The sequence below is a fragment of the Leptidea sinapis genome, chromosome 15 (genome assembly GCF_905404315.1).
Source record: "Leptidea sinapis chromosome 15, ilLepSina1.1, whole genome shotgun sequence".
NCBI classification, from domain to species: domain Eukaryota; kingdom Metazoa; phylum Arthropoda; class Insecta; order Lepidoptera; family Pieridae; genus Leptidea; species Leptidea sinapis.
The window spans coordinates 12,974,035-12,997,941 of NC_066279.1; the positions used below are offsets into that span (position 1 = coordinate 12,974,035).

The 23,907-nt window shown below is 35.6% G+C and overlaps 1 protein-coding gene across 1 annotated transcript; it reads right to left on the reverse strand.

Annotated features, from left to right (window-relative positions):
* Positions 1 to 556: 556 nt before the first annotated feature.
* On the reverse strand, positions 557 to 23,375 carry LOC126968346 (homeobox protein GBX-2-like). The gene is made up of 3 exons (XM_050813329.1): positions 22,948 to 23,375; positions 3,290 to 3,465; positions 557 to 1,518 (listed from the first exon to the last, which is right to left on the reverse strand). The coding sequence occupies exons 1-3, from the start codon at positions 23,288 to 23,290 to the stop codon at positions 1,138 to 1,140; spliced, it is 900 nt and encodes a 299-aa protein (XP_050669286.1). The 5' UTR covers positions 23,291 to 23,375; the 3' UTR covers positions 557 to 1,137.
* Positions 23,376 to 23,907: the final 532 nt, after the last annotated feature.

The window sequence follows — 23,907 nt, forward strand, 5'->3', positions numbered from 1 at the left end:
TATTTTAATGGTTTATATATTATTTATGTATTATTTTACTGATTTTCGAATTAGCTATAGAAGCCTTGATTATGACATTCAGACACTTGAAGACAACCGATTTTATCATGACGTATCATAACTATTGGAGTAACTATCTAAGGAATTTGATGGCATGGTAGCACTATTAGGCAATCTCATTGCTGATCAGCGATGTCTTCCAGGTAAACGTTAAAAGAGATTTTATTAAAGACTTGTTTTGCCACATTGATTAAGAAAACTGAAAAAATACTCCTTGAAGACCGTAGACTACGGCGAATCCGACGCGTTCCGGAGTTTAATAGTATTCTTTAAAAATATGAACGGTTCGTAGTAAAGCAATGTAAAGGCGACTGTAGTTTTTTACTTTAAAATAAAACCAGTGGACTTCAGATCGCATCAGAATCAGTTCACTAAAAGAAAAATGTTTTCTGCTTTTTCGTTTCTTTTTTTTTAGTTCAATTTATTTTCTCTATTTAACTTAGTTAAAATATTAGCTATGCAGTGTTAGCTGGTTACAAAAGAGTAAAACAAGAAATTATATATCACCCATTTTTACATTTATTTAACCTTAATTATTACGTAATACAATAGGCATGATTAATCCGAAAAATATCTACACAAATTACAAAACTTAGATTAAGGATTGGTCTCCGCTGCGCTCCTACTAGATAACGCAGGCATAGTCGCATAGTGCGGCAACTAATACTACGCCAAAGTGGGCGTAATCGAGCCAGTCTTGTACAATCGGTGACGTTGACGTGCCACATGTTCTGATAAACTTTTATAATTATTGAAAATAAAATGCCGGGTTGAGTAGTACAACTTTGTAAAAATAATACTACAAGAAATAAGCAAGACACTGTAATCACAATAGGTATATCATCTGTAAGTATTTTGTATTTTATTAATTTCAATGTAAAATAACACGAAACGTATGTTACAAAATTTGAAAGATGCCATTGAGTGTCAAGTTGCCACGCACACAAGCATCTAATAGTTGCCGTAACAAAAAGGCCATTAATATAATATATAGTTCTTAGGTAGTGTGGTACCTAGTTAGAGCGCAGCGGAGACCAATCCTTAATCTAAGTTACAAACCTTATAACTTATAAGACTTCAACTATGACTATTCTGATCGAAATGTCTCAAATTGACAGTCTGATTTAGTGTTGCCAGCCTCGATACGCTCCCGTCAAAAACGGAGCTGCGACTCAATGAATTAAAAACCGGCTGACGGTTTTCTGATACTTTTGAAGCGCTCAAGAAAGCTGACGTCTGTGATTGGAGTAGGCTTCCTGGCAATGGCTGTGTTCTGTCCAACCGGTATTGTTTCTCCATCTGATGGTGCTGTGTTCGAACTGCAAACCGGTTGACGTGCACCGGTATTGGGACGACGATTTTTGTGCCGGTGGCTTTTCCGCTAGAATGACTGCCCGACGCTAAGCCTGCTTTGACCCGTTTCCATTTTGCACGACGGTTTTGGAACCATATTTTGACCTGTAAAATAAGAACAGTTTAAGACCAAAATAGTCCACAGAAAGAATCTTTCATTTGGCCTATTTTCTCTTCCAAAGTTCATTGGTAAGACTTTTTCTTAGTAATTCTATGGCTTTATGAAACCCCGTTGTCACTGCAAATTTTTTTCACAAAATAACATACTTATATATAAGCATAAGAAAAAATAACAAATTTATATATTACTTATTCATAAAATATCTCATTGTTATTAAATTAAGTATTCTCATTGGAGACTTATACATACATCTAACCTCATAATAATATTGTAAGCAACATCTGTTTGTAATAATCTCTTGATTACTGCGTTATTAGAGTCTTCTTTTCTTTCTTGTAATGTAACACTTATATATTAACCCGAGGACATTGTCGTTGGTTATGCACTTAGTACTAATTATGTTATTTCTTCCTCTAATGTAATCATCTAGTGTGTAATTATTTTGTGTCCCAAATAAAATAAAATAAAAAATAAAAATAAAATAAAATTCATTTTTCAGGTGTGGGGTTCGAACCTACGCTACCACTTGGGCCGCCTTGACTACTCGGCCAACCTGACTTCATAGATGTTGAAAATAATGATGCTAACCTAACCTAACGTCACCGATGAAAATATGTATAAATTCCGTATTCAATTTTTAGACTCCTACCTAAATGAAATCTACGCAAGCAATGTCTGTGCAGGACGGCCACATATTCAGATGGTGGGGATGATATCCTAATTTGTGGCGTGTCGTGTGACGGTGGATTTGGCAGCAGGAATCAGGTGAAACAGCTCTTCGGAACACTCCCCGTGATTAATACGGTAGAAGACACACCATGATGCGACATCTCTACGCAACGCCAAGAGATCCAGCGTTCATAGAGCAGTCAAATGGATCGAGCTGATACTGGCGTGCGCCAGACCAGAGATCACAACAATACTCTCTCTACTCCATATGACTTGGCCAGACCTGCGCGTTCTAGAGCGCTAGAATGTGGGCTGGCTTGGAGTATTGCTGTGTTCTATTTATGACGCCCAGCTTCTTCGAAGCCAATTTGGCTTTGCCCTCCAGATGGCCGCGGAATTGGCAATCGCTCCAGATTTCGAGACCCAGTATACCGATACTAGGCGAGGCTTTAAGGTTTAATAATATCCTAATGATGCTTGTTTTGTACACCGTTACAAAGCGACGATCGTTCTAATCTTATAGAAAAAAAATATAAGGTAGTATTGTTTGCAGACGACACTTCACTGATATTCAAAGTGAAAAGAAACCAAGATATTTATGACGAAGTGAACGATATTCTATATAACATCGTGTACTGGTTTAGCGCTAATAACCTAATGTTAAACAGCAAGAAACAATTTAAATTAAAGAGCCTGAGGGTGTTCGCCCCATTCCCAGTCTGAGGTATCATTAAGAAAATCGTATATGTTATAGTAACCTTAACCACACAAACGTTTTTTAAACAATTCTTTTAAATTCCGTAACACATTTGTTTTCAACATTTGGGATGATGGTGTAAAAGCGGTATACATCGCCCAATAAAAGACTAAGTAACTCGACCAAGTAGTAAGCATAACAAGTTTATGTTTGTTCCTCGTGTGAAGATTATAATTGTCATAGTTTCTAGCAAATTCCCATACAGAACATTACTGGCATGTATTAACGCCTTCATATGAAAATTCAGATAAAGAAAACTCCTCTTTATTTACATGTGTGATAAAAGCAATAATCGAATAATAATAGTAATATTGTAAACATAATGTTACCTGAACCTCACTCAGTTTGAGTGCGGAAGCAATCTGGGATCTCTCAGTTAGGCTCAGGTACTTCTTGGCATGGAACTCTCTTTCTAACTCTAGCAGCTGCTCCGACGTGAAGGCTGTTCGTCTTCTTCTGGCTTTGTTTTCTCTTGGCTGGTCTGGGTCGTCTTCTGAATCGTTTCCTGGAAGAATTAAATGAAATTGTTTTTACTGAAGAAGAAAAAATAAACTTAAGATATAGATAAACAAGAAAAATATAAAAACACTGAAATGTTTCTACTATATTCGATCGAATGAATGGTCCCAACTCAGCATGTTTGCTGGTTTGAAAACCAACGCTGGTCTTCTGTTGGACCATTTGGCCGTTGCAACTATATATGTAACAATATTCAATAATAATTCCTAAGAAAAAAGTATATTTCATTACGAGAGCGGAACGCCTGTCATTGCAAAGAGTTCCGACAAATGTCTACCCGAGCCGAGGCGCAGCCGAAGGTGAGGGTTGACAGTCGGAACAAGTTGCAATGACGGTTCCGCACGTGTACTGAACAACTATTTTTAATACAGTTGCGAAAAAATGAACCAATTTAATAGAATAATAAAAACACAATAAACTCAACTAACTAAAAATTTATTTCTTAATAAAGTTATTAGTATTAATAATTTATTTCTTATAAAAGTTATTTGAGCAAATGTATTAAAAAAATATTTTTTTAAATGAAAATAAGGGAAGATATGAACAGGACGTTCAGCTGATAGTAATTTATACGCCATGCCTATTACAATGCAGTGCCACTCAGGGTTCTTGAAAAACCTTAAATTCTGAGCGGCACTACAATTGCGCTCGTCACCTTGAGACATAAGATGTTAAGTTTAATTTGCCTAGTAATTTCACTAGCTACGGCGCCCTTCAGACCGAAACACAATAATGCTTACACATTACTGATTCATGACAGAAAAAGGCACGGCGGTATTCGTCTTATATTCGTGGTTTCATTTTTCGACGCCATGTTTCTTAAATTTGTTATATGAACTTATATCTCCTTTCTTATTAAGTAATTTCATGTCATCTCAGTAGGTTTTCGGCTGTAAAGGTGGTTGCAAAGCGGCATTACACGCACGACGTACTTTTAGGAGACGAACTCTGATGTCTTGCTTAAATTAGATGTAGAAAATGCTCTTAACTCTGTTGATAAGGGAGTTCTTCTGATAGAAGTTCAATAATTCAATTCCTTCGATCTATCATTATATTTGGAAAATATGTCGTTCTCAGTGAGTTTTACATCTTTGGGCCGTTTAATTCCGTTACTCTCTGCCCGTAGGATCCAGAGGTGCGGAGAATGTACAAACTACTATCTACGCGCCTCAATAGAGCTACAGGTAACTTCTAATAACTTGCAGATATTTCAGGCAACGGACCAGCCTAGCTATACAACGCGAGGATGCTGCGAGTATTCTTGGTACACTTCCCCGTAATGATAGTTTAATTTAATGTAATCATAGTATTGTAAATATAGTTATAACATTTGTTTTGGTTAAATTAATAATAAGATTTTTATCTATCTTGAAATTTGGTAGGAATATTCCTTTCGCCGAGTAGAGATCAGCTATAAATGGATATGACAAAATAAATAATACATAAATACTTTATTTTTTACCTGCTAGTTCGTGCTACGGGATACTAAGTTTTAACCAATTGTGCGACAATTCTTAAAATAAATTCGCTCATTAAATAATTACTAATATTATAATAGTTAATAATCTTATGAATTATATTTTCTTTGTTGCTTTAATATAAAATTGATACTATTTTCATGAATATAAATTGTAGGACAAATTATTATGTACTACGTTAGTATTATTAGTGAAATATATTTATAAACCTAGAGCTAACTGTATCCAGTGTTTCTGGAAGGAACAGTCAGCTCTAGCAGCAATCATCTTTAGGATGCTGTTGCTGCTAACACGAAGACGCTGCAACATGGAAACCGCTTTTTAGCGCATTATGGCATGGAAAACAGATGCCTCAGCAAACATTCCAGAAGAGCTGCAACGCCAGGGTAGCCCCAACAGGCTTCTAAACGCATTATTATATGTGACACGTAGAACGCTATAAGCCCCGCGCGAATATGACACCCACAAGCCGCCTGAGTAAAAAGACTGGCAGAGTATGCTTTGAATAATAACGCTTTAACATTATTTGTGCTTGGATCAAACCTGCGGGCGAGCATATTACTCCTCACTGACAGCGCTCTACGCTCCCGCTCTATGTCATAGTCATGTCTTAAGTCATTCGAAATGATGTGACCTAAGTATTTGAACTTATCAACAATCTTTAGCTTTTTATTTGCGAAAAATAAGCAAAGATAATTACGAGACTTGTATTTTGCAGATCGAAATATAATAATAACTTCACTCTTTGATGAGTTATATTAATTATAAAAAATGAGGCGTACGAGTTCATTAGGCAATGATATTATACAGGTATTCACGTAACATGCACAACCGTGTCGAAAACACAGGCCCTAACTCACTAAATAAAATGAAAAATGATGATTCGTAGTTGCTTAGTTAAAGTCAGTTAAAATAAAGATCATTTCAGTCTGAGATAGACCACTAATGAAATACTAGGGTAAATAAAAAATCTCGTCACATCAATTGATCCATAAAAGACGTCCAAGTTTAGCCACGTCAGCGCCCCGCCCACTTGCTGTTGCCCTTCGGCTGCGTATTTAATGGATTCGAGCTGATGACACTTTTTGTTATTGCCCTATTTTTATGTGAAATTGCGAGGGTCCGTTATTGGTAGCAATTACCCTAGATAATACTTATGTGGGAACAATGAAATAGAATAAAAATTCTAAGAGTCACAACCAATGTCTATTAAATCTAAGAACCATGTCCATCACTTCAGCTTTCAAACCGAAAAAATCCGCATGGGACTGGGTTCAATTGTTTTGGTTTTGTAAAAACCTTCGTTTGCAATTGTACTGGGCTTATAACGAGGTCAGTGGGAGGATTTTTATTAAACTTTCCATAGACGATACAAACCTAACTGTCAAATTGGAGATTCATATTTTAATCCTATAGAAATGTTACATTTCAATGCTGCCAGTATGGCACCCTACAAGATCTGGTCGACATCACCGAAATACGTTGGATGAGGGTCGTGGAGATCTTTTCCAGCAATGGATGTTTTCCGGCTGATATGATGAATGATTATGAGTGTGACAGTTGAAGAACAAATGTAGAACGGTGGAAATTCGCGGTTCACGTAATATTTGGAGTTAATTTGAGAGACAGCAAATTGGTGATAAAAACCATTGACGTTCTATACATATAGACAATGCACCTCATACAAAATCAAATATATCATATATGTGCCATATTTCATATATGGCACATGCCACAAATGACACCATAATAACCTTCGACTGCTATGTCTATACATTTCTGCGTTTACTCAGTTGCTTAAAATATTATTGGTCAATAGGCAGCAATGTAAACACTATTTCAGTTTCAGCTGCGTATTTTGAATTTAGAACCCGATTGTCCCATTCTGACAAGCGGGTCATGTCTGGGGACTTGTCAATAATATTGTATCATATTTAAAGAAGAAATATTCGTTTTATTAAATTACTTCCGCATTTTGCACATCAATCCTATATAAATAAAATTACCTTACCGATGTTAACTCACACCATCTTTTTTTTGAGTCGTTAATGTATTATTTAAGCACTCTTTATAGCACACTTAGGCTTGTTGATTGACACACAGCTGACTTACGACTAAGGAGAACAGTGTGCTTACATTGTCTTTAAGCACACTTTTGCCGTTCCGTTATCAGAATGCGAATGATATGTCCATATGTATAGAACGACATTGATAAAAACTAATACCTATTACAACACTACCTTATCAACCTGAATATTTAACTCCAAAATTGTATCGCCTCCTAATCATCAGCTCCGTACCCTAAGGTTATCCAAGATGGCGAATTCCAAGATGGCCGCCATGCAGCTTTAATTATTAACTTAACAAAAGTGCTGGTGCTGTTATTCTTGAACGGTGGAATATATATTTTAGTGTGCTATTTATTCTGTAATTACTGTCCGAGCATGTCTATACTTCAAACTGCAGAATGTGTTGCATCATCGTATTCCTTGGCATAGTTAAGTTAAAAAGTGACATATCATAGTACCTACTAGATCCCACTGCTCGATTCTACAAGTATGTGTTTTTTTTTTGATTAAGCTAAAATTAACTGGCCATTTTTTAACTGGCAACCATGATTTTTCAATTTTGTATTAAAAAAAAAGGTGACTGTTATAAATAATAATAACGTTCAGCTGATGGTAATTGATACGCCCTGCCCATTACAATAAAGTGCCGCTCATGATCATTGAGAAAACCCAAAAAATTCTGAATACTACAACTGCGCTCGTCACCTTGAGACATAAGATGTTAAGTCTCCTTTGCCCAGTAATTTCCCTTGCTACGGCGACCGAAACACAGTAATGCTTACACATTACTGCTTCACGGCAGAAATAGGCGCCGCTTTGGTACCCATAATCTAGCCGGCATTCTGTGCAAAGGAGCCTCCCACTGCTACTTACTACTTAGAGACTACTAATTCCTCAAGTTTTATTGCAATTAATAAACTAAAATAAAATAAACAATAATAGGTATAGGTTCTGTTCACACCTAAAAAACCTAATGCTGCGGCTGACTTAGAGCTGGAAACCATATTTTTTAGCTATCAAGAAAATATCAAATGTTTATTTGAAACTTTTTACAGGTCGCTATTTATCATTAACAATAGCTTTAGCCGGCAAAATTGGATGGTTACGACATCATCTAAAAATTGTCAAATAGTGCAACACATTTTTTGCTTAATCAATACTTTAACATGATTGTTATTGCAAAAATAAATTGATAAAACCCAGCTTTAGTTTTCCGTTAAAATACTGAAGGCGCCGTTCAAATATATACACAAAATATTTAAATTATATGTGCAGGAACTTAATCCAAAAATAAATTTCGTAGAAACAAAGGCTAAAGTGCCAAAAATGGCACCAAATAAATTTAGTATTCTTGTTTGCAATGTGCAATTTCCATGAAGTAACATAAAGCAATCCCTTAGCAAATAAATACGTTTATTTCGTATTACCGCCTCGATTGACAGTTATCGAAAGCGCCAAATGAATTGTAAAATACATCTCGGAATAATAATCGAGGCAAAAATAAACCTTATTTCAAGGGCATACGGTACATGATAAGGTTGACAACGTCAATCATAATTTTGTAAACGCATAAAGTTCCCGCCAGCACGCGCGTTCTGAATTTAAAATTCGAACAAATAGCGTTTCGTAGAGCGGCGAAGTTAAATCGTTCGTGAATCGTTAACAACTATGGTTATCGGTATATCGGTTTTCGATTCGGACAATACTAATGTGAGACCACAGACTTAGTAAGTTGTAGATAAAGTTTTATGTTTTATTTTTTTATTAACACTACACTTAATAATAATTGCTTTAAAGATTTGAATAATGCATTTTATTTTATTTATTAAACGGTTTCACTGTTCATTCGATTATTTCCTTTAACAACTTACTATGTTTATTACTCCGTTTCAAGTTTTTTCTACGAATATTTACTTTACATTTTTGGAGCCTATATACCTTTTTTGCCCCGTTATGGAAAGATTGTCAGACTGATTTTTATCTCTTGGAACTAGTTTCATAATATTTTCATTGGTTGTATTTTTTAATACCTTCTTCATTACAATAATATTCTTTCTACAAACGTAAAATAGCACGAGGAATATATTTTTAAGGATTTCTGTTTTGTTACGCCAAAGAAGAAGAGGTAAGTGTGTGAATAAAATATATTAACCTCGTGATCGATAATTTATTCAATATTTGGTTACATCTTGAATAAATTATCGAGCAAAGCTAGATAAAGCTGTTTTATATGTTGTTTATTTACTAAAGTGAAATCTTTATTATATAGGCATCTATCAGTGCTCTTTCAACTGAGCCAACCGTTCGCGTGACGTAAAGTTCATGAATCTTGTATGGTTTGTTCAACTCTCAGGTTGTGGTTTGGTTGTTGGGTGTCATTTTATTTTTGTCTTCTATTTAATTTTTTTTTGAAATTTAAAAATTTATAATTTGTTTTTTTATTTATTTTGGTTATAATGCTGATATCAATGTTATTTTGTGAAAAAAAAAGTTTCACTTGCATCGTGGTTTCATAGAACCACACATTTACTTTTTTAATGAAACTTGTGTCAAGCTCAATAGCACTTTTATCTTGAAACACAAATTGAACAACTTGAAATTTAGATAATTTATACGTCTCTATAAGAGTTTCTTGCTGTTAGACAAGCTACGTCTAACGGCCGTTCTCAATATACTATCTGCAGATAGAGATAAATTACTACCTTCTGCTGTCAGTAATTAGCTGTCAATAATCTGAAGCTGTCCCAATATACCCGATAAGACATTCTTATCGCCCTAAATTGGGACGCGTGAATTTCAATTTCCATACAAACTTCTATGCTGGTAAGCTGTACGTACTTCTATTGACCCACAGCGTGTACGGATAAGGTGAGTTACCGTCGATAAGTTTATTGGGACAGAAAAGTCAACGATAGTTACGATTTTTATCTCAAGTAGGCCACAACCGGAGATAGACTGAATATTGGGAACAGCCGTTACACTCCCGATTTGTATGACAGTTTGTGTGCATGTAATTGATCAAAATAGAAGTTATTTCTAAAATATTTTTTTTTCGGTTTTCACAAATGTATGTGACTGGGGAATTATATGAATAAATATATGTTGAGAATTATTAATTCATCCAAATAATATGAATGAAATTCATAATGGATTCGTTATGGATAAATGTCTTGTACTTGTAAAAATATAAGGGAAAAAACCTAAAAAATTATTAAATAAGATGTATGAAAATAATGAAATAAAAATAAAAGTAGATCCTTTATTATTTTTATTTTGATTAATTAAAATTTTAAATCATTCTAAGGTGACGAACAAAATACTATAATTAAATGTATAGATAGATATACAAAAATACACAGTTGTATCTTATTTTTTATGAATAATAATTAATTGAGAAAGTGTCACTTTAGATAAAAAAAATCGGTACGACGCGGACGGTTATCAACACACGGGCGTCCAGAAAAAAATATTTTTAATCTTATTATTTAGGTACTAAGTATGTTAAACAGAATAATTGTATTGAAATATATTTTACTAGTAGACCCGACAGAGAATTTTCTGTACCTATATAATAAATAAAACTGTTTTTTTTATATGTATTTGATAATAATATTTCTAATATCAACAATTATTTCGTAAAATATGTTCCCTGTTGTTACAATGAAATTGTTTCACAGCAGAACTGTCAAACCGGGCGTCAATAAATTATCTCATAGAAAATATGTCCATACAAGACAAATATTGGAAATAAAGATAATTATGGGTCCCAAATCGAAATAAAAACTATCCTATATCTCAGACTGAACTAAACTGCACTCCATGAAGTAATCCCCATAAAATCCGTTCATTAGTTTAGGAGTTCACTGGGAACAAATATCAGGACACTGGATCTATATATATAAAGATGTATTTGATAGATATACAAAAATAAAAATACACAGTCATATCTTAGTTTTTTATAAATAATAATTAATCGACAGCGAATTGAATGCTCATTCTATTGGTATTGTTATAAATAGCTATAGCTCATCTACGTGAATATCAAGTTTTTCGCAAATCCCGCGGAAACCACGGATTTATCCGGGACAAAATAAAGCCTATGTCCTTTCACAAGCTCTAGGCTATCGCTGTACTTCATCAAATTCGGTTCAGTAGCTCCGGTGTAAAAGCGTAACAAACAAACTTACATTCACAAAATAATATTAGTAGGGATGTACCTGACATAATATTTGATTTGATATAAGTGCACTCATATTAACCTGTTTAACTTATTTTTTTGACATGTCGAGAGTTACTGTAGGGCAATACCTCACGCTTCACTTGTGAGGCATGCAAAACGAATGTGCTTTAGACCACACGACCGAACTTATACATAGATACATACGAAACTTACACTTACATACATACTCTTTAAGAAAAAACGATGCACTCGATTGTATGAAACGTACTGTGATTGATAGATTGACAGATGACGGCTATAATCTTGTAAAAAACGGTGATAGCCGAAATCCACTACGTTTTAAGCAACTATTCGCTTTCAAACTTAGCCGGATTATACTTCGGCGCCACAATATTGTTATTGTATTTCAAACTTATGTCAAATCACTGCACGTTTCATACTAAACCAAATTTAAATTTTTACTTATGCAGCCTCTCATTACGTAGTATTTACATCCTCTTTGATAATATAATTAACTGGCATAAACGCGGCTCACTTAGTTTCTTCTTAGTATACTTATTTTTTTTTCATGGTATTGTCACAGAATAAGTATAGTCTATGTCCTAAGGTATTTCATTATTATGGGGCAATGCAGCTGATATTGATACCACCTTTACCAGACGAGGTGTTACAAGAACCGCAGTTTTTTTAGAAGAAGAGGACTAACTATTGTATGTTAGTTGATCACTGCACCCCCGATTCTCTTGCATTACCAGAGAAATCACAGGAGCGTTATTAACATTTCAGAATAGTATACGCACCCTGAAGGTACATGTTGAATCGTCCTGGAAACACAATGCGAGGAAATTTATTCTACAGTTTGCTCGGACGTGGCAGAAACTTCACTGAAAACCGCACTGTAGATGAACTCCACAGACCCAGCTGTTGGTGAGAATAGTTCATAGCACAGCCCCAGGATGCTGGCCATGTACAAGACTAGAGATGAGGACAATACTCTATATGTGACCAGTACAGTGGCTAAGGTATATACTGCCACCTGGTTAAAGATACATGTTGGAGGCATCCAATAATTCACTGCCAAGCCCCAGCTATACATGTATCCATCTTTGAGCTGTTTTACCTGATTCCTGCCGATTCCACCTTCGCACGACACGCCACAAATTAGGATATCATCCCCACCATCTGGATATGTGGCAGTTTTCCACTGTGCGCTTTTCAAGGAGCTTTCTTCCACGTACTACAAAGCTGTGGAATGAGTTGATTCCTTGATGGACTTGCGGATGATTCCTTGTGCGGTGTTTTCGGGACGATACGCGTACCTTAAAGGCCGAAAACGCTCCTCCTGTGATTCCTCTGGTGTTGCAAGAGAATGTGGGCAGTGGTGACCACTTAACACCAGGTACCCGTACGCTCGTTTGTCCTCTTTTTTCCATAAATAAAATGCATTCTAGATGTTCTTCAACTGATCAATCATGGTGACAGCCGTTGGTTTTGTCAGCCGTTGATAAACTGGGGACCCTCTGGGACTGGGGCGAATTAACACCGCAATTATGCTCTCCGTGGTGTTGTACAGTTAAGGTTAAACAAGTCAGCATTTTAGGGATTGGATGGTAAAGTGCAGCCTATTATCGCGAGGAGAGAAGAGGCTTTAGGAGTCGAATCTGCGGCAAAAAGAGTACCTAGGAGATTGGCCTTCTGCTTTTCTGTATGTCAAGGAGTAATTCTCCATGTTCATTGGCGGCTGGCTGAAGTTACGTGGGTACAACGCCCAGAACTTGCGTGTTCCGTACGGGCGATTTGAAAGCTGCTCGTCGATTTTGACGGCGTGTATAAATTTCGCTCTTACCTGGAGGGACGCTTACATTTATAGAGAGAGTTTTACCTGGTAGTTCGAATAATTTGTGTTTAAGGCCACAATCTAGGTTGAATACGGACACTGTTTGCATTCAGCTGCTGCTTGAACTAATCCATTTTACCGGGGCTGTGATCTGCCACCAATCGACACTAAAGAGCTTGGTATGAAAATAAAATCAGAACAAATTTGTTATGTTTTAAAAGTGTTTTTAATTTTTTTAAATAACTCTCACTTCTGGGATTAATACACAAATAAAATTTGAAATCAAAATTGTATGAACGATGCGGAACTCGAACCCACGACATCTCACGTTCCGTGCGAGTGCTCTTCCAACTGAGCTAACCGTTCGAGTGACGGTGAATGGTCATAAAATCTTGTATGCTTTGTTCAACTCTCAGTTTGTGGCTTCATCACAGGATCTACTTTACAGTTGACAACCTGCTCAACCCCAGTATTTGCATATTAGGAAATAGACTTGAAAATCTAAACAATTTGTAATGTTTTTAAAGTGGTAACCGTCACTTCTAGGATTAATACACAAATAAAATTTGTGTAAATATAATCAGTTGCTAACTACTTTTTGTCTCTCTTTATTGAGTTTCACAGTATAGGCTAGATTAAAACGCATAGTATCACGCGAGTTGAATGCAGTCGGAGCCTGGAGCAAAGAGCGGGAGGATCTATCTCCGCTGCCCGTGCGCTTCGCCTTGGGCACCTACAGTGTAGTGCTGTGCCGTAGTTATAACCGACTTCAAAAAGGAGGATCAATTCGATCGGTATTTTTTTTATGTATGTACATCTTTATGATATGATCGTTATGATTTATGATCCGATTTACGTAATTTTTTAGTTTTGTAATGGCATCGACTTAAAACCTATCGATAGGTAGCACATATAAATAATAGCATTTTATTAATAGGTACTAAAGGTAAAGGTGTATTAAATAAAATTTTTAGTTATTTGATACCTTTCAGTTTTATAAGTCGGTTTTCTTAAACGTAGTTTTTGATTTTCATAATGACTGAAGCGAGTCCATCAGGTTTCTTTTAAAAAAAAGTTTTTATTCGTCGCCAAATACGAGAATGGCGAAAAATGATTTACAAATGTGCGTTAACGAAAGGCAGAGTAAAAATTTGAGATTTAATTAGTGTAAAATTGTAAACTTAAAGCATTGTTTAAATTTATCGACACTCTCATGATTATGGTCATCAATTATAATTAGGTCACAGCAGTGGGAGGCTCCTTTGCACAGGATGCCGGCTAGATAATGGGTAGGTACCACAACGGCGCCTATTTCTGCCGTGAAGCAGTAATGTGTAAGCATTACTGTGTTTCGGTCTGAAGAGAGCCGTAGCTAGTGAAATTACTGAGCAAATGAGACTTAACAACATATGTGACGAGCGCAGTTGTAGTGCCGCTCAGAATTTTTGGGTCTTTCGAGAATCCTGAGCGGCACTGCATTGTAATGGGCAGGGCGTATCAATTACCATCAGCTGAACGTCCGGCTCGCCTCGTCACTTATTTTCATAAAAAAAAACTTTCGCATTCCTGAACTCTGCATTCAACTCGCGTGTTAAATGTAGTACTTAGTACAGTTTACGCGCGATAATGAGATCAATAATTCCGGCAATATCGAATTTAGATCAATATGTCAAATACAGAAGCTGTAAATATTAATATAATAGAGTGGAAATGAGTTTCTTGCGAGATCTTGTCAGTGTTTCGTGAAGTGATGATAAGTGGCAAAATACCTATACCTAAAATTTTGACATTCATGTGTTACTTTTCGACCTTAGTGAATAAATGATATTTTAACTTGATGTGATTCAATTTATTTAATAATAATTACAATTTTCTTCTAATCTGATAAATACCTACTTTTAATATTATATTATATTCTGTGAAATTAAAAATAAATCACCGGATTAATGTACCTACATCGACTGCATGAAAAAGAAAATGTTTAAAAATGGAATGCACGTTCGATTCGATTTAAAGTTCTCACACCGAGTATGAATATATTTGTTGAATATCCAAATAGCTGCCAGATTCTAGAGCAATTTCTGCTTTTCTAATCAGATGAAATTTTAATCGAGATTTTATTTATTTTCTAAAATTTACTGATACATCTTATTGTTAATATGATAACTAAACACACAATAAACAAACTTCACAATTTACATAATATCATTAACACACACCCATTCACCCAACACTCAAGGCATTAAATAAATTCCAAATAATATTATGTCCTGTACTGTTTTATGTTTTTACTATCAATTAACGATTAAGAGGACCTTATGGGATAATCAACAAAAATTGTTATTTTTTTTTAAACTCAAACAAAAATTTACTTCTATGAAGTACTTATGAAAAAAATATTTTATTTTCAGAATTAGATAATATTACGTTAAACAAAGAAGTATTTTAAAATTTACAGTAATTTTTCATGGTGAAAAAATTGAGATTTTATTTTAATTTTTTATGTCCAGCTTAATACTGGATAACTATTTTGCAATAAAATTTACGACTTGGTATAGGGACTTTAACTGTCTAAACTAAAGTTTAAAAAAAAGCTGCGCTCGATTGCTCAGTACCGCGCGCTCCTCTTTAGGTAATAAACGAAATTGCATTTATGTTTTGCCATATGAATCCTATTTAAAAATTCCTTTCTGTATCTGGAGAAAGGTAAATTTATTGAAGTAGGCGTTACTTTGCGGAAATCTACAGACAATTATTATCCAAATGTTTTTAGTTTTCCTTAGTGTTAATTACACCAATATTTGTCTTAAAACAATTCGACACGTGTTTCACCTCTACACGAGGCATCCTTAGGATATGTTGACTCGCCAAACTCTGGCACGAGAACGAAATATGAAATGGAATATTATAGTTTTTACTTGTTGTTAGGCTTAGTTATTCTGAAATGCATAATTATTCTGAAATAAACAAAAGTATTGTTAAAAAACCTGTATAGTTCTTTTTTTGTATATATTACAAGCCTAGGGAAACTCTCTAAGAAAATAGCGCTTTACTTGATTGTGTGCTGTGTTTGATAGAATGACAGATGACGGCTCTAATCTTGTAAAAAACGGAGATAGCCGAAATCCACTACGTTTCAAGCAAGTGATCGCTTTCGAACTTAGCCAGATTATACTTGGTCGCCAGAACATTGTAATTTTATTATTTCAAACGTATGTCAAATCATTGCACGTTTCATACTAAACTAAATTTCAATTTTTACTTAGATAGTCTTATTACGTAGTATTTACATCCTCTTTGATAATACAATTAACTGGCATAGACACGGCTCACCTAATTTACATTATTTTTTAAATTTTAAAAACCTCAGATTATTAACTATTGCCTTCCAATACGTAATAATATGTTTGATAAATTGTCATGCGCATTAGCACATTTTCAAGAAATTGTTATAAACATAATAAGCATACAGCAGCAAACATAATACATAATAAACAAAAATATATTTTTTTTCTATGTTATTGTGTGTTATGTCTTTTTGTTGTTTCCTATGTAACATGACCCTACAAAACTACATGACAGAGAGAAGTAAATTTAAGCTCAGGGTAATTTTACACTGCGCTTATTAATAAGACAGGTTATGCCTACAACACGGTTTAGACTTTAGCCTTTAAGTCTTTTGTTTGGCGATTTACATGCTTATACAATAATCCTAATTCTTATAGTAAAAGATCAGATAAGGATTCTTGAAATTTTGAGCGGCATCGTAGGCAATAGAGTTCGCCACGTTAAGGTAAGATGTTAAGCCTCATTTGCCTAGAAAATTCACGGCACGCTTTAAACCAAAATAGAATAATCATCATCATCATCAGCCGGAAGACGTCCACTGCTGGACAAAGGCCTACTCCAAATATCTCCACAGTTAACTGTCCTGCACTGCCCTCATCCAACGTATTCCGGCGATCTTAACCCGATCGTCGCGAGTGACCGACGACGACCGACGAATCGGTCTATCTAGTGGGGGACAAGCCAACACTGCGTATGCTGGTACAATAAAATAATGTTTACTCATCATCAACTGGTGTAAAGATGATAAAATAAAATGAGAAATATTCTTTTGACAAAAAATTTTTAAAAGCACACAGTGTTATATCTCATACGATGGTATTACATTTTGGAGCGAAACAGTGCTACACAAATTGGAAGAACCGTTAAATGCAAAATTAAAATAGTTATTAGCGACTACTTAAACTAAATCATCGATTATGACAAAGGCTGCCCTTTGCCCCTTCGTAACATGACAGCTGTCATCCGTGTGACATTCCCGCCAAAACGCTCCAAATGCGTTCACAAATTTCACGGTGCAGATGCGATTCTAGTGGCGTGACGCTTCTAGTTATTGTCAACAAGGCGTCACTAATTGTGAATTTACGATTTTTTGTTAGTCGTTGTTCTGTGTAAATGTCAAAGCTCCTAGTCAAATATTGAAGAAATCCTACAGTTAAATAAAAATTTATATAAGGTTTATATTGGAACTTCAGTATCAAGACCAAAGACTACATAAAACCTTATACGTCAAGATGAAGTCTCTTGCTGCTAGACAACCGATAAAAACAGACCAGGTTATACTTTAGTGTGTGTGACAAGCTACGTCTTACACTCGCGATTTGTATGCCACTTTGTGTTACATTGCTCAAAATAGAGGTTAACAGGCAACCTCAATTTTCGACAAATTTCGACAAACTGTCACAGTCTCTCTAGACGTATAAATTATGTAAGCATTAAACCTGAACAATTCACGATTTAATCTATTGTATCTAACAGAAGATTAACTCACTCCGAAGATACAGTTTTCACTTGTTTCAGGGTTTATTTTTGACGTCACTGCAAAACCGTTGTTTAATTTTCTTAGATTACACAAAAATTCATGTTAAACTGAAAATGTTCACTCCCGTCAATACATCGCTGCATCCGATGGAGCTTTTGCCCCCCTTGACGGCGGCCTTTTTAAACGCAACCATAGCTGCCTGGGCGTCCTAATGTTTTCCTCGAAGTTTTTCTCCTACTTTTGGGGATAAATAAATATTGCAAGGTCGAAGCTGCAGCAATACGGCGGGTAATCCAAGTACTCCACATGTAACGTCGCCAAATAGTCAATCGTTCGCCTGTCGGTCTTCGACGAGGCGTTGTTGTGATGAAGAAGGATCCTACTGCGAGGTCGTTTCTCCCGATTTTTTTCAAAGACAAGTAGCAAATAATTGTTAGTGTAGCACACTGTAGTAACTGTTTTTCGATCCTGTAAAGCATTTATTACGTCCTTCCAAAGAAAGGGGCCACCATATTTTTTCCCAAGCTTCGACCTCTCTTTACTTTAGTTGGACACTCCTCGGAAGGAAACACCCACTGAACATACTCTCTTTTGGTTTCCGGATCATAATAGTATTTTTTTTTATGGAAAAGGAGGACAAACGGATTCCGTTACATTTTACGATCACGTGATGTTAAGTGAAGCGTTGCCAGCCTTTAAGGAAGGTGTACGCGCTCTTTTTGAATGTATGTATGTACACTGTCATGACGTATCGTCCAGCAAACACCGCAAAGGGAAGCTCATTCCACAGCTTTTTGTACTTGGAAGAAAGTCCCTTGAAAACCGCACTGTGGAGGACCGCCACACATCCAGATGGTGAGTATGATATCCTAATTTAAGTCGTCTCGTGTGAAGGTGGAATTCGGCGGCAGGAATTAGGTCAAACAGCTCTTCGGAATACTACCCATGATAAATGCGGTAGACAGGTAATACAGCTTTCGTCACCCATAAGCAAATCAAACGAAGGATTTTGTAGACTTCCGTTAAATTTCTAAACCATCCCCACGGCACCAATCAACACGGTTGGGCCTCGGTCATATTATAAGTAAGTATCCACCAGGCACAAAGCTTTCTGGCTTCTAAATGTTCAAGGAGGAGTTTGTGCACTTGACTCATACCGATGCCTAAGCTTGTCCAAATCTGCCGAAAGGTCAGTATTTTATCAGTCTCTATTATACGCCGAACAACACTTATGTTATCTTCAGTCGTCGCCGTAGAAGGACTACTCCCTCACGCAGATCATATGAATAGATGATATTAGTGTGACCACGTTTAAACTCATTAAACCAGTTGAAAACAGTGGCACGAGTTGGGGCTTCATTGTTAAAGGCAAATCGAAGTCTAATATGTAAGTGTTACTGTAAGTTTTCTACTCATTAACAATTAATGTTACAATTCTGAATCATACACGAAGTCATCACTAATGGTGTAAAAACTTTCTTTCTTGAGCCAATCGTATTGCTTAAGTTTAAAGAAAATATATATCATGAGAAGGTACACGTAATAATAATTACTATATGTTTGAAGAGTTATAAGTGACCTTTCAGTAAGCAGTACGCAAGCTGCAGTACTTTGGTCACATAATGCGTAATGATAAATACGACCTGCTCCAACTCATCATGCAAGGAAAAATCCAGGGAAAGCGTCCTCCTGGATGAAGGCGTACTTCATGGCTTAAGAATCTCCGGACATGGTTCAACCTTAGCACAGGATCCCTGTTCCGAGCTGCTGTGTCAAAAATAAAAATAGCACTAATGATAGCCGACCTTCGGTAGGAGATGGCACCTCAAGAAGAAGAAGTGACCTTTTCTTAATTCTTTTGAAGCTTTGTTAAAACTTATAACTAATTTATACTTTCAACTAATTATAGTTCGGCAATTTTAACTAAATGATCATACGATCATTGGACCAGTGGTTGAATCATTGTGATTGCGAAGCCGAAACACCGCGAGGTCGAGGAACCGAATCTCAGTCGTGAAATATTTTTTCAGTTTATTATGAATAAAAGTTGATTTTTCTGAGAGAATAAATATAATAGTTTTGAAGTGTTACATTTTTATGTAATATAAATTGTCCTTTTTGTGTACGATAGCGCAATAAATGAATATTGTATTTAACGACATAAAGGCTAGTACTTTTTTTACTGATAAATAGAGCCAGTCGTGCGGAATTATTCCCTAACCATTCCAAAACATTCTTAAATGCACAACGTTAATGTTTAAGTTTTCACTTCTGCCGGCACTCCCGGAGTGCAACCCTTACTTTTTTTATTTATACAATTTTGCTTCTATATAGCGCAACATGGAACAGGGGTCGAATTCCTGTGCAAGTATGTGAATCTTAACCTAGGTCTTTTATAATTTTTTTTTACTAGCTGACCCGGCAAACGTTGTTTTTTTATACGAATGCCATCAAAACATAACTTGTAAAGCAACTAAGCCTCGCAACTGAATTCTCCTACCGTTAAAAGTTGTGAGATCCATGTTATATCAAGTCTGTAAATTTACTTAGTCCCTATGCCTTAAGTTATTAGTCAATTAGCTCACCTAACAACATCTTATAGTGACAATATCAATATTGAACATATGTTTTAAGAAAATAGATTGACATGGTCTTTGATGCGTGCCCGAAAATCTGACAAGTCACCGATCGTTGCGATCACTATGACGACTATAGACAATGATCGAAACTAGAAGCGAATAAGCCCTCCACACGATCATGTAATCGCCGATTATAAATAGGCCCCATAATAAATCCCTACGGCGTTTGACTCAAAGCATAATAAGCCTACAAGTACTATTTTGGTCAACTTTTTCAGTATGATCCAGGTGTCAGTTTCATGTAACATGTAGATTTTAAAAATTTAATTTAGTCCTTGAGATATTTGCATAAAATCTTCCCCTTTGTTTTTTATTAATTGTTTATTACTTTTGAAATTATTACGAGCAGTATTTTTAAAAAACATCCGCATGTTTTTATGTATCATTGCATAGGTACCAATATCAGCTCGTAGGATTTGACTGCGTGGAACGGATGGCCCGTGATTAGAGAGTACACGAATGTTGCTAACGCTAGATTAGTGTACTTCAGTTATTTTCACAGCATCATGACGTACGGTATTTTGCTGTGGGGTCATGCTACTAACATTGATATAGTGTTTGCACTGCAAAAGAGAGCTGTTCGTGCTATATATATCAGCCTGGTTATAGACAGTCTCTCAAAGAAAAAATTTAATGAAATAAATATTATAACTGTTCATTGTCAGTATATTTATGAAAATTTAATATACGTTCACAAAAATCGTCAACTTTTTGCTCTTAATAGTGATTATATTAGATACAAGCAATCCCTTATTTCTAGTGTTATTATATTCCATTATAATAACACTAGAAATAAGGGATTGCTTGTGACTATTTCTAGTAGGCTTCATAAGATACAATAGCTGTGAGGTAAATGTATAGACTTTTATTATAAAGTCCCAAAGTGGGAGAGTTTTTTTACGCCGCTTTTTTCTCTCTCAGAGCACCATTTATTTCCGAAGCGGTAGTAGTATTATAAATGACGTCAAAAATAATTCTAAAGGAATCAATTTTGAGCAAATTAATGCCTTTTAATAGCCAAACTTCTCGATCACTTGGCGTTGCATAGACACATCACTTGTCTTATTGAATTTATCACAGGTAGTTTAACTGAGTCTTGCCGTTGAATAACAGCATCGAATGCCACATCATAAGCTTAAACACCATCCTCACCAGAAGGTGATCATCCAGAAGGATAATATATGTTTTATTCATCCACACCTCCAAATTCAAAGTCAGAGTCAAAGTCACTAAACTATATTCAATTAGACTTAAATTAAGCGCTTTGGAATCGACACTATAAATATTTCTTTAAGTTACTGAATCTACCATATATTCGGAAAAAGTAAAGCTCGTGGGGATAACATACAAAAAACTCAATGGCCCTTTCTTTTCAATCAAATTAGATTCTAAGGTTTCCAATATATGAATCATGTTTAAATAATTACAAAAATTTCATAAAAAATAACCGTATAAATATAAATTATCGTATATTGATTGGACCAACCTTTAGAGCTTGAATTCATTGTTTGAGGGATGCTTCGTGAACATGATGGTAGTTTTTACTGTCATAATTAGAAATAGCATCCAACAAATACAATGATTTATTAACCAAACCAGGTCCACCTGGTACCTACCACAAGCAACACTTTGTTTTAAAGGATTTTTTTTTCTTTCCAGGTTAATACGACATAGGTACTTTAAAAAAGCGAGTGCGCTCTTATGCGGTCAGTGACGTTCCTGTAATTAGGTACTCTGGTTTTACAGAAGAGCATGGGAGGCGGTGATAAGTCGCGATCACGTCAAAATCGGTCCTGCCGTATCGTAGATAAGCCAGAAAATATTTTTCTATTTTTAATGTTAAGATATTTACAGTGGGATGCTCCTTTACACAGGATGCCGGCTAGATTTTGGGTAGGTACCACAACGGCCCCTATTTCTGCCGTGAAGCAGTAATGTGTAAGCATTATTATGTTTCGGTCTGAAAGGCGCCGTAGCTAGTGAAATTACTGGGCAAATGTGACTTATGTCTCAAGGTGACGAGCGCAGTTGGGCTATTCAAGAAATTTGAGCGACACTGCATTGTAATGGGCAGGGCGTCAATTACCATCAGAGGAACATCCCGCTTGTTTCGTCCCTTATTGTCATAAAAAAATAATAAAGACAATTACCTAAAGCACCTGTGGCGAGACGGGGCAAAATAATATTAATTTATTTGAAATTCTCAACTCGTCAGTGTTTTTTGTGACGAGTTCGGAACGATCCTATAGTATACTATAATTATACATTAAGTTTTAATTTATTTTATAATTATAATATGTATGATAGTCTTAAAATTTTGACCGGTAGTAGGTATATATTCAATAAACGTATTATGTTACAATTATGTAATATAATATAAACTCATCCCTTTTATATGCGGCATTAAATTATATTATTTCATCAATTGTGAACCAACCTTGCGTATTTTCCTCCACTCCGTCACTCTCTTCACTCCCAACACTCACAGGACTGTCTCTCTTGTCTTCTTCTTTATCTCTTCCCCGTATTTGTCCTTCCCCAAACACTCTACTCAACCACGGTTCGGTATAACCAAGTAACAGTGGAAAGTTACTCTGATGCAAAAATGGCCCATTCAAATAATATCGCATACGATTCAAATCACTCTGGTTCTCATCATCAGAATTCTTCGAATCGGCATTCTCGATATCAATCTCAGGCGATTTCCGATCACCAATTAAAGATTCTATAGAAAACGGCTTTGGCTGTTTACGTTTCGTCTCAGACTCAATTTTATCCATTGTTTATAAAAAATATAATTGTCTCTGGTTTTTGACACTTTCACGCGCGCGCGTAATTTGATTTAGGAACGATGCGTCCGTTCAACGCGACGTCGTAGTCTTGTACTCACTATTACGACGGCTATCGTTGTAGACACGCCCAAATACGGGGTGTAGCTGTAGTAATTTTATTTTATTAATGTTCATCTGTCTGTCAGACGAACATAAGCTTTATTGCCATCGTATTAACGTTTTATTATTAAAGATATATTAATGTGTTTGTTTTTACTCAAAATGAACTTTGTGCCGCGCACATAATGTTTCTTTTACAATCTGCAGTTGTCCTAATTGTTTTGATATTCAATTCACACGAGGATCAATCTTAATCCCTACAAAATAAGACTTACTTGATTTCGCTTGAATGTCGAGTTAGGTTCTTTTAAACTTTGGCATGCAATGATTGGGATCTGTTTCAAGTAGTGTGTGATAGAGATAGTATGAGATAAGCTTCGAGTGAGAAAGAGACGCAAGGACAAATTTTGTGGAGTGTACACTGGTAATTGGTAGTGATCATGTTTTGCCAGTGTCAGCACTTTGTCCATTTTGTGCTGCGTTTATAGTTTTTTAGACATAAAACT

What these genes read in the sequence shown, in the direction of transcription:
- LOC126968346 (XM_050813329.1), bottom strand. Translation starts at nt 23,290, where the DNA reads ATGGATAAAATTGAGTCTGAGACGAAACGTAAACAGCCAAAGCCGTTT. An exon ending in AGTGGAGGAAAATACGCAAG is followed by an intron (nt 3,466 to 22,947) that starts GTTGGTTCACAA and finishes TAATTCTTCCAG; the next exon opens with GAAACGATTCAGAAGACGAC. An exon ending in TCAAACTGAGTGAGGTTCAG is followed by an intron (nt 1,519 to 3,289) that starts GTAACATTATGT and finishes CTTATTTTACAG; the next exon opens with GTCAAAATATGGTTCCAAAA.